The sequence below is a fragment of the Phycodurus eques genome, chromosome 20 (genome assembly GCF_024500275.1).
Source record: "Phycodurus eques isolate BA_2022a chromosome 20, UOR_Pequ_1.1, whole genome shotgun sequence".
In the NCBI taxonomy this organism is placed as follows: domain Eukaryota; kingdom Metazoa; phylum Chordata; class Actinopteri; order Syngnathiformes; family Syngnathidae; genus Phycodurus; species Phycodurus eques.
Window position 1 is genome coordinate 16,988,778 of NC_084544.1, and position 12,104 is coordinate 17,000,881.

Below are 12,104 nucleotides of genomic sequence, written 5' to 3' on the forward strand. Positions count from 1 at the left end.
GGTGGCGTCATGAAAGCTCTTACGCTGAAGGACACGACAGGAAATGTTCACTCAATACATGAGTGTAGGTGTTCCGGTCAAAGTAACCGATGATGTGCGTCTCGTTTTTCTTCTGCGAAAACTGAGAGTTACCGCGGTATTCCTGCCCTTAAAATCATAGAACCAACACCAAAGTACCATATAAATATTCGTGTCTGGATAAACTCGTCTTGGTGGTGCAAGTTGAAGCTTCTAGGTCTAGTGAGTTGAGCTCGCTGGCCGCTAACAAACAGACGCGTTGCTTGTTAGCAACGCATCGCAAATTCGAGATTAGGGTTGTGATGATCGTGCGGAAATGTGTGCAAGGACGACAGCAAAGTACAAGAAGGAACTTTTTAAAACGAATGACGAGAACGAGCGACAACGTGAACTTCTGGACGCTGTTCGCGTGCAGCCTCGTGTCGTGGTACACAGAGCAGGTTTGGACTCTTCTTGCTCTCACTTGTTTAGTTACTCACTACTTTCTGTTGTGAAAAATCTTCCTGTTCCATATCTTCATATCTATATGACATCCTTTGAGGGTCGCGGGTGTGCTGGAGCCTAACCAGATTGACTTGTGGCAAGAGGTGGGGTGCACCCTGGACTGGTCGCCGCTGGGCGCATATCGACAACCATTTGCATACTCACATTCACACCCAAGGACAATTTGGAGAATGCATTTGACCTTCAGTGGTGTGAAAAGTGTTTTCCCCCCTTCCTGATTTTTAGTTTTTATTTATTTATTTTTGTCGCACTTAAATGTTTTCCCATCATTCAACACATTTAAATATTAGTCAAAGAGAACACGAGTAAACACAAAATGCAGTTTTTAAATCAAGGTTTTTCTTATTAAGGGAGAAAAAAAATCCAAACCCTGTGTGGAAAAAGTGATTGCCACCTAAACCTAATAACTGGTTCATGGCAGTGATTCTCCAAGTGTGGTGTGGTACGTGGGCTCTTCTAGTGGTATGCGAAAGAATCACTGTTTTAAGTACAGTTTTTTTTTTTTTTTTTTTGCATTGAATCTTTAACAATTTCTTTTTTTAAAACATACCTGCAAATCGGTCACCTTTCGTCGAAATTTGCGGTTTTGAACTCAAAATAGGCCATTTCCCTGAATCGTACAGGTCCGATGTGTTTTTCCTGGGGTTATTAAAACTAGTGGAGGAATGCTCATCCAACACCTGTTTGGAACATTCCACAGGTGAACAGGCTCATTGGGAACAGGTGGGTGCCATGATTGGGTAGAAAAGGAGCTTCCCTGAATTGCTCAGCCATTCACAAGCAGAGATGGGGCGAGGTTCACCTCTTTGTGAACAAGTGCGTGAGAAAATAGTCCAACAGTTTAAGGACAATGTTCCTCAACGTACAATTGCAAGGAATTTAGGGATTTCATCATCTACGGTCCATAATATAATCAAAAGGTTCAGAGAATCTGGAGAAATCACTGCATGGAAGCGGCAAGGCCGAAAACCAACATTGAATGCCCTCAGGCGGCACTGCATCAAAAACCGACATCAATGTGTCAAGGATATCACCACATTGGTTCAGGAACACTTCAGAAAACCAATGTCAGTAAATACAGTTCGGCGCTACATCCGGAAGTGCAACTTAGAAACTCTACTATGCAAAGCAAAAGCCATTTATCAACAACGCCCAGAAACGCTGCCGGTTTCTCTGGGCCCAAGCTCATCGAAGATGGACTGATGCAAAGTGGAAAAGTGTTCTTTGGTCCGACAAGTCCACATTTCAAATTGTTTTTGGAAATTGTGGACGTCGTGTCCTCTGGGCCGGAGAAGCAAAAAACCATCCGGACTGTTATGGACGCAAAGTTCAAAAGCCAGCATCTGTGATGGTATGGGGCTGTGTTAGTGCCAATGGCATGGGTAACTTACACATCTGTGAAGGCACCATTCGTGCTGAAAGGTACATTCAGGTTTTGGAGAAACAGCGTGGCTTCGTAGTAAAAGAGTGCGTGTACTAGACTGCCCTGCCAGCATTCCAGACCTGTCTCCCATTGAAAAAGTGTGGCGCATTATGAAGCTTAAAATACGACAAAGGAGACCCCGGACTGTTGAAGAGCTGAAGCTGTACATCAAGCAAGAATGGGAAAGAATTCCACCGACAAAGCTTCAACAATTAGTGTCCTCAGTTCCCAAATGTTGTTTGAATGTCGTTAAAAGAAAAGGTGATGTAACACAGTGGTAAATATGACCCTGTCCCAGCTTTTTTTGAACGTGTTGCAGCCATAAAATTCTAAGTTAATGATGATTTGCTAAAAACAATAAAATTGATCAGTTTGAACATTAAATATCTTGTCTTTGTCGTGTATTCAATTAAATATAGGTTGAACATGATTTGCAAATCATTGTATTCTGTTTTTATTTATGTTTAACACAACGTCCCAACTTCATTGGAATTGCGGTTTTATGTTAAAATCAAAAAAATTCTCTGGGGGGGGCCTGTTTTTTTTTCACCTTTTTCATGCCTTTGCGGTTTGCATGTCTGTAAAAAGGGGGACCACCACCCAAGTCTGCCAATCCAGAGGGACTGTCCCAGATGTCCACGCGATGTTGCAGATGCATGTAAACCAGGACAGCCCCACAATATCCAGAGCCTGTAGGAACTCCAGGTGAATCTCATCCATCCCCAGGGCCTTGTCAACAAGGAGCTTTTAACCACCTTGATGACCTCAACCCCAGATTTCGGATAGCCTGCCTCAGAGATCGCAGACTCTGCTTCCTCATGGGAAGGCGTGTCAGCTGAATTGAGAAGGTTGAAGGATTCACCCCACCAACTCTCAAGGTCTCGAGTCGAGGTCAACAGTGTCCCCCTCTGCACTATACACGGTGTTGATGGTGCACTGCTTCCCCCTCTTGAAACTCCTTCCGACAGGGGACACTGCCAGACGTTCCCACCAGACCCTCACAATACGTTTGAGCCTGTCGGACCGGCATCTTCCCCCACCATCGGAGCCAACACACCACCGGTTGGTGATCAATTGACAGCTCCGCCCCTCTCTTCACCCGAGTGTCCAAGACATGCGTCCGCAAAGACTCGGACTTCCACAAAGTCGATCATCGAACTGCGGCCTAGGGTGTCCTAGTGCCAAGTGCACGTATGGACACCCTTATGCTTGAACATGGTGATCGTTATGGACAATCTGTGATGACCACAGAAGTCCAATAACAGAACACCGCTTAGGCTCCTGTTTCAAACGCTCCACCATCATTCCAGTCCCCAAGAAACCTGCAATCTCTGGTCTGAATGACTACAGGCCTGTCGATTTGACATCTGTGGTCATGAAGTCCTTTGAACGTCTCGTGCTGGACCACCTCAAGAGTGTCACAGGTCCCCTGCTGGACCCCCTGCAGTTTGCCTACCAAGCGAACAGGTCTGCGGATGATGCAGTCAACATGGGACTGCACTTCATCCTAGAACACCTCGACAGTGCAGGGACCTACGCGAGGATCCTGTTCGTGGACTTCAGCTCAGCGTTCAACACCATCATCCCTGAACTCCTTTCAACCAAGCTTCTCCAGCTCAGCATCTCACCTGCCATCTGCCAGTGGATTTACAGCTTTCTGACGGGCAGGACAGAGCAGGTCAGGCTGGGGGAGGCCACTTCATCCACACGCAGCATCAGCACTGGGGCGCCCCAAGGTTGTGTCCTCTCTTCTCTCTCTACACGAACGACTGCACCTCAGCGAACCCGACTGTCAAGCTCCTGAAGTTTGCAGATGACACCACTGTCATCGGCCTCATCAAGGAAGGTGACGAGTCTGCATATCGACAGGAAGTGGAGCGGCTGGAGCTGTGGTGCGGCCGACACAACCTGGAGCTGAACACGCTCAAGACGGTAGAGATGATCGTGGACTTCCTCACGTTGTCCAGCTGCCTTGTGTCAACCGTCGAGACCTTCAAGTTCCTGGGAATTACAATCTCTCAGGACCTGAAGTGGGCGACCAACATCAACTCCGTCCTCAAAAAGGCCCAGCAGAGGATCTACTTCCTGCGGCTTCTGAGAAAGCACGGCCTGCCACCGGAGCTGCTGAGACAGTCCTACACAGCGGTCATCAAATCAGTCCTGTGTTCTTCCATCACAGTGTGGTTTGGTGCTGCTACAAAAAAGGACAAACTCCGACTGCAACGGACAATCAAAACTGCTGAAAGGATTGTCGGTACCCCCCTACCTACCATTGAGGACTTGCACGCTGCCAGAACTAAGACAAGGGCGTGCAAAATCCTCTCGGACCGTCTGCACCCCGGTCACCAGCTCTTCCAGCTCCTTCCCTCAGGTAGGCGCTACCGATCAACGCAAACTAGAACTAGTAGACATTCCAACAGCTTCTTCCCTCTTGCGATCAACTTCTTAAACACCTAACCTATAATTCCATTACAGCAAGCTGGCAATTTTTTGACTTGAGTTCGTTGTCACATTTCTGTGGGGCCAATTATGTATTACTCGTGCACTCACTGTAGTTGTCTCGCCATGCTGCACTATTTGCATATACTGGCCACTCATGCCAGAGTAGCATCTGCTCCATTTGCACACTGATTGAGGAGTATCTGTAACATTTGCACAACCAACATTGTCCCAGATGATCGCACTACTCATCACTTTAAACCGCATCCACTCCTTGAAGTCTCAGCGCCCTTTGCACAATGGTCATTGCACCGGACTATTGCAATATTAGTCATTCGAACTGCTCTAAGTGGTAGAGGAATTTGCATCTTTTTGCACAATTGTTTTTTGTCAATGTCTTTATGTCCCCACAGTGTTCTGTTGTACTAGAGCGGCTCCAACTACTGGAGACAAATTCCTTGTGTGTTTTGGACATACTTGGCAAATAAAGATGATTCTGATTCTGATTGGGGGACCCTTCCAGATGTCACTGTCGTTGCCCATGTGAGCATTGAAGTCCCCCAGCTCTCCAGCACCCTCTCCAAGGACTCCAAAAAGGGTGGATACTCTGACCTCCTCTTTGGTGAATAGGCACAAACAACAGTCAGGACCCGTCCCCCCACCCGAAGGCGGAGGGAGGCTACCCGCTCGTACACGGTTCAATCCCAATGTACAGCCGCCGAGCTGGGGGTCTATAAGTATACCTACACCTGTTCGGCACCTCTCACCGTAGACAACTCAGGAGTGGAAGAGAGTCCAACCCCTTTCAAGAGGACTGGTATCAGAGCCCAAGTTGTGTGTGTAGGCGACATCGACTATATCTAGTCGGAACTAGACTTCACACACCAGTTCGGGCTCCTTCCCTGCCAGAAAGGTGATGTTCCCCGTGCCTAGAGCCAGCTTCTGTAGCCGCGGAACAGAATGCCAAGGTCCCTGCCTTAGGCACCGCCCAGCTCACATTGCACCCGACCCCTATGGCCCCTCCCACAGGTGGTGAGTCCATGGAAAGGGGGAACCACGTTACCCTTTCGGGCAGTGCCCGGCCAGCCCCAATGGTTGCTGGCCCGACCACCAGATGCTCACCTTTGAGCCCCACATCTAGGCCTGGCTCCAGAGGGGGGCCCCGGTGACCAGTGTCCAGGCAAGGGAAAACTAAGTCCAGTGTTTGTCGTCATCATAAAGGGTCTTTGAGCCGTGCTTTGTCTAGTCCCTCGGACCTGTTTGTCATGGGTGACGCTGCCAGGGCATAAAGCCCCAGACAACGTAGCTCCTAGGATCATTGGGACACACAAACCCCTCCACTACGATAAGGTGACGGCTCAAGGAGGGGCATATGAGATGTCCACATAAATAATGCTTTTTACACGCTTAACATAAATGTGTAAAAAGCTTTAGACTGTCCCGTACTGAGTAAGTATGGCGCCCGCCGCCGTGTTTTCGCCATTTTACTCGATGACAGCCTTATAAATTTGTGATTTTTCAGCATATTAAATTAGCAATTGAACATAATTTTGCAGTACTGCTGTGTTCATGTGAGTGTGGAATGGTATATGACAGCAATACGAAGTAAAATACCAACTTGAACAAAGCAGTTTGGAAACTCAAGCAAGATGTTTTTGTATTTTGTTTTTCTTTAAAAGTTGACATCTTGGAGGTGGGGAAATTCTGCCTGACAGCGATGACATAGAAAATATGAGTATATCAGTGGGAATTCGCCACAATCGTGAGACACTTATCTATAATAACAGCCCATTTCTACGACTACAATGTGCAGTTAGATAGCCTACAACCCAAAAAATACATATTCAACAACCCAAAAAAATACATATTCCCTGAAATCTGTTTAGTGTTATTTGGGCTACATTGTCTATGCTGTGTGCACCCACGCGTGGTGGTGGGCACATGGAGCGATGCACAGGCGTCGGGGTCGTCCAACTCCCCACTGTCGCACCCCGTGCGACATGCGCGGGCCCAGACAACGGAGACACTTCAGGGAAAGTTAACTGTTTATTACGTTCACTAGCCCACGAGGTAACGAGCCAGCGAGCTAAGCAGTCCTATGTTGTTCTCCTTGTCTCATTGATGGCATTTCTGGTTTTAGGCGCTAACGTGTAAACAGGATCGAGGACTAAGGAGGTTGTAAATATTGTAAACAAATGAGATTTGACCCTTGTGTGCTTGTCTTCTTTTGTCTTGCAGACGTCAGTGAAACTCTTCGTCCAGTGCGGCAGCAGTCAGTGTCCCCTCACATCAAAGAGGAAGAGGACAAAGAAGTTCAACACATCAAAGAGGAGGAGGAAGAGTTCCTACTTTTGAAAGAGGAAGAGCATGAGGAAATCATCAAGCTTCCATCGACTGGTGTCCCTTTGAAGAGTGAAAATGAAGGTCAAAGTGAGGAGAGCAGAGGGGCGGAGCCTCCAAGCAGCAGCTCAAGTCAACACATGACAACAGAAGGTGATGGAGACCACTGTGGAGGATCACAAGCAGACGGCCTCTTAGCTCCAGTATCAGATAGTGATCACATGACATCACTGTCTCCTCGAACTGATGATGATGATGATGGCCAGTCTAAAGGTGATATGACTGGTGACACTGAAAACAAACAATGGAAATGTTCTCAGTGTGGGAAAGCATTTTCTTATAAGAGCAATTTCAAACGACACATAAAAATACACACAGGAGAGAGAGATTTTTCCTGCTCAGTGTGTGAGCAAAGATTCACTCAGAAGGGACACTTAAAAACCCACACAAGAACCCACACTGGTGAGAAACCTTTTTCCTGCTCAGTTTGTGGTCAAAGATTCTCTGAAAAGGGAAAATTAAAAATACACACAAGAACCCACACTGGTGAGAAACCTTTTTCCTGCTCAGTTTGTAGTAAAAGATTCACTCAGAAGGGAGATTTAAAAAAACACACAAGAACCCACACTGGTGAGAAACCTTTTGCCTGCCCAGATTGTGGTCAAAGATTCTCTGAGAAGGGAACCTTAAAAAGGCACACTGGCAAACACACTGGTGAGAAACGTTTTGCCTGCTCAGTTTGTGGTCAAAGATTCTCTCAAAAGGGAGATTTAAAAAAACACACGAGAACCCACACTGGTGAGAAACCTTTTGCCTGCTCACTTTGTTGTCAAAGATTCTCTCAAAAGGCACACTTAAAATTACACACAAGAACACATACTGGTGAGAAACCTTTTGCCTGCTCAGTTTGTGGTCAAAGATTTTCTGGAAAGGCACACTTAAAAATACACACTGGAACCCACGCTAGTGAGAAACCTTTTCCCTGCACTGTTTGTGGTAAAAGATTCACTCAGAAGGGAGATTTAAAAAAACACACAAGAATCCACACTGGTGAGAAACCTTTTGCCTGCTCAGTTTGTGGTAAAAGATTCACTCAGAAGGGAGATTTAAAAAACCACACAAGAATCCACACTGGTGAGAAACCTTTTGCCTGCTCAGTTTGTGGTAAAAGATTCACTCAGAAGGGAGATTTAAAAAACCACACAAGTACCCACACTGGTGAGAAACCTTTTGCCTGCCCAGATTGTGGTCAACGATTCTCTGAGAAGGGAACCTTAAAAAGTCACACAAGAACACACACCGGTGATAAACCTTTTGCCTGCCCAGTTTGTGGAAAAAGGTTCTCTCATAAATGTGTATGTGAGAATAGCAGTGATCAATGAAGGTTTCGCTTCTCATTCGCACGGGCTTCATCAGTTCATGCACCAAGGGTGATTGTAATATATGTACCTTCTTAAAGGTGCTCTGTGGACAAGTGTTGAGAATGACCACTCATACTAAAACAGTTGTAGCAATACATCTGCCTTGTGTAAGGTTTTTTGTGATGTGCATATCTAAGAAGCAAACGATGACTTGAAATAGACACGGTCCATCACCCCGTGGGACCACGGCAGCCCAACAGTGGTAGGGTACAAGGCCAAGGTCTTTCAGCCACTTGTGGTGCGGGCGAGGAAGAGGAGGGTGGAAAATAGAAGACCCGGCTTTGGCCGCCCAACGTTTCAGCTTGACCCCCACTTTTCCTCGCGACGCGTCGCGACTGACAAGTCCCTCTGCCGATTAATGGCCCACTGAATTTCATCAGAAACAAGGGGGCAGAATGACGCTGCAGTTTACATACACACATTTACACTGCCTGAAGAGATGACTTGGATTCCTGGAAATGAAGAAGAATATCATCAGCATCCAAATTTATTTTGTGTTCTCTCACCGCCGAGCAGATAGCTTTTAATATTAGCACTCTGACGCAAGTGGTTCGATGACTATTGCAAATAGCATTGGTGAAAGTGGACACCCTTTACTGGTTCCTGTTTGTGATGTGATCCCATTCGGGGTGACTGTCACTTTTGGCATGTTTTCTAATGTTGCTATCCAATGTATAAATGAGTTTCCAAAGCCAAATTTGCAAAGTACTGCAAACAGGAAATACCGTAAATTTTATCGCAAGCTTTCTCTGCGTCAAGTAACATGATGATTGCATTTAGATTTTTACGCTGTGACATGCTTATTAAATTTAACAGACGTCTGACATTATTTGTGGAACTTCTACCTTTCATGAAACCATGGCTGTAATTAATTATTTTTCTTTATTGTGTTGAAGTTGTTTGCCTGATTTGTTATTGTACTCAAAGTTACTGTATCTTAACTGTTGTACAAATTCTGTTCTTTTGTCTAATTGATGTTTTACCTTTTGAAGTTGGTTTCTAACTGTATCTGTCGGATTAATTGCATATTTTTATGTGAGATGTTTAATTTAATCCTCAATTTCATTTTCTAATTTTAGTTCTTGTTTTTTTTCTTGTACGAAGAGTACGATATGATTCGACCTCTCATTACAGACTTCCCGGTTTCCGACAGCAGAGATGGTTGGGGGTCATTGAATTGAAAAAGTCCAATTCTTTCCTCACAAATGTATCAAAGTCCGGGTCCTTCAATAGGGATGTGTTAAAGCGCCATGTCGGTGGACGTACCAGATTTGACTAAAATTTTAGGTCGAGAGAAATTGGTGCGTGGTCACTGATTATTATTGGATGTATTTTGGAGGTAATTCTTTGAGCTGCCGAATTGTTTGAGAGAGAAAAAACGGGCGACGGAGCGACACTACAGACACTAGAAACTTTGGTCTGTTTGACTGATCAAGTCTGATTCTCAATAAACCTCAATTATAATACCACAGTGGAAGCTTAAAAACTCCACTGACACACTAAACCTGTTTCGGCATAAAAGGGATACAGATTTTCCATTCTGCTTGACCTAACACCCGAACAGGACAAAAAAAATGATAAAATAATATAAATAAGACACGACAGACATGGGTTCAGAAAACATAGTCTGTGGCGGACTTGACCGGGAGTTCATATTTTAAGAACTTTACATGAAGACCACTAATGACTGTATTGCTGCAAACTTGAATGTCTAATGTCGAATCTGTTGTGAACTGACCCAGTTGAAATGTTTCATGGAAAATAGTCGTGTTCTCCACACCACACATTTGAAACATTCGTTACAGGTATTAAAGAGGATGAGTGTGGAACAATGCAAGGTGAGGAAATGGTCTCGTTATCTTAAATCCAATAATTCATAATTTTACTCCACTGGTTTTAAACCGGTATCACGGTGGGCGACTGGTTAGAGCGTCAGCCTCACAGTTCTGTGGACCCGGGTTCAATCCCCGGCCCCGCCTGTGTGGAGTTTGCATGTTCTCCCCGTGCCTGCGTGGGTTTTCTCCGGGCACTCCGGTTTCCTCCCACATCCCAAAAATATGCATTAATTGGAGAATCTAAATTGCCCATAGGTGTGACTGTGAGTGTGAATGGTTGTTTGTATGTGCCCTATGATTGGCTGGCAACCAGTTCAGGGTGTACCCTGCCTCCTGCCCGATGACAGCTGGGATTATCCCTCCCCAATTATTTAAATCAATTTTCTGCAGTGATTAAGATTGTCTATTCCCATTTTATGGGGTTTATTGAAAAACAATTATGTTTTAGCCTTTCCAATCTGGTTTTCAAACATTAAACAGCACCAAATGAGCGCTTTTAAGAGTTTTTTTTAATTACATCTTTTTAGGTACTGACTCTGGTCACTGTGTTGTCCCAGTACTTTTAGATTGGACTGCAGCCTTTGATACTGTGGACCATGATATCTTAATTACTCGTTTGGATCAGTGGGTGGGCATCAGAGGTACAGCACTTGAATGGTTCAGGTTCTAGCTGTCTCAGTGAACCTTTTTTGTTAGCCTTGCTGACTCTGTGTCTTCCACTGCTCCCCTTTTACATGGGGTGCTACAGGGTTCCGTGATTGGCCCTCGCTTATTGTCGCTCTGTTTGCTCCCACTCAACTCAATTCTCAGGAAACATGGTATATCTTTTCATTGCTATGCAGATGACAGTCAGATCTATGCCCCCCTTAAAAAGTCAGACTCCTACTGTGCTAAGTCATTGCTAGAGTGCTTACATGATATTAAGGCCAGGATGTCTTAACTTTTAAAATTTGAATGAAAAAAAGACAGAGGTCATGGTCTTTGGTGGCACTTCTTTGCGCTCCCCGAGTTGATTTGGGTCCTTTAGCGCAAAATCAAAAGTCCATCATTAACGCCTGTGTGTAAAAATGGACACTGATCTTAAGTTTGACACCCACATTTAAGCTGTGGTTAAATCTAGCTTTTTCCAGTACCTAAATGTAAAAACGCACACCATTCTCAGTACATTTATCTTCTTCCCTCTTGCCATTAACTTCTTAAACAGCTAACTTACAATTCCATTGCAACATGGCCATTTTTCTTGTCTTGAGTTGTTGTCACATTTCTGTCGGGCCAATTATACATTACTCGTACACTCACTGTGGTTGTGTCGCCACGCAGCACTATTTGCATATCTGTTGTTGACCAATACTGGCCACTCATGCCAGAGTAGCATCTGCACCACTTGCACACTGACTGAGGAATATCTGCAACATTTGCACAATTGACATGGTCACAGACTATCCCACAACTAGTCACTTTAAACTGCATGCATTCCTTGAAGTCTTGGCGCCCTTGGCACAATGATCATTGCACCGGACTATTGCTATATTAGTCATTCAAACTGCTAGAAGACTCTGCATCTTTTTGCACAATTGTAAAAAAAATAAAAAATAAATAGAATTTTTTACCGGCATTACCAGATAACTAGCAACCCTTTACTGCTCGGTGACTGTTTTTTTTTTGTCAATGTCTTTCTGTCTCCAAAGTGTTCTCTGTCAATTGACTGTCTGTTGTCATACTAGAGCGGCTCCAACTACCGGAGACAAATTCCTTGTGTGTTTTTTGGACATACTTGGCAAAATAAAGATGATTCTGATTCTAAAGACTTAACTGATATATAGATAGATAGATAGATAGATAGATAGATAGATAGATAGATAGATAGATACATAGATAGATAGATAGATACATAGATAGATAGATAGATACATAGATGCTGATCGTAGTCCATGAAGCCAACTGTGTGTCTGCATGTATGTGAAAGTGAGAAACAAACACACACACCATTGCTCCCATCACAGTACTTTTGATGTGAAGAGTGATAAAATGTTTTCATTCCCAGTGAGAAGTTTAAGCAGCTCTTTAATTACCAAAACTGTGGGTGATTGACGGGGGGGAGCACTTACTACATAACGTCAGCCG

The 12,104-nt window shown here is 44.7% G+C and overlaps 1 protein-coding gene across 1 annotated transcript; it reads left to right on the forward strand.

Annotated features, from left to right (window-relative positions):
* The first annotated feature begins 82 nt into the window (after window positions 1–82).
* On the forward strand, window positions 83–10,055 carry LOC133395738 (gastrula zinc finger protein XlCGF57.1-like). The gene is made up of 2 exons (XM_061664890.1): window positions 83–458; window positions 6,623–10,055. Exons 1-2 carry the CDS (start codon window positions 335–337, stop codon window positions 8,104–8,106), a joined length of 1,608 nt encoding a protein of 535 aa, XP_061520874.1. The 5' UTR covers window positions 83–334; the 3' UTR covers window positions 8,107–10,055.
* Window positions 10,056–12,104: the final 2,049 nt, after the last annotated feature.

What these genes read in the sequence shown, in the direction of transcription:
- LOC133395738 (XM_061664890.1), top strand. Translation starts at nt 335, where the DNA reads ATGTGTGCAAGGACGACAGCAAAGTACAAGAAGGAACTTTTTAAAACG. An exon ending in TGTCGTGGTACACAGAGCAG is followed by an intron (nt 459 to 6,622) that starts GTTTGGACTCTT and finishes TTTGTCTTGCAG; the next exon opens with ACGTCAGTGAAACTCTTCGT.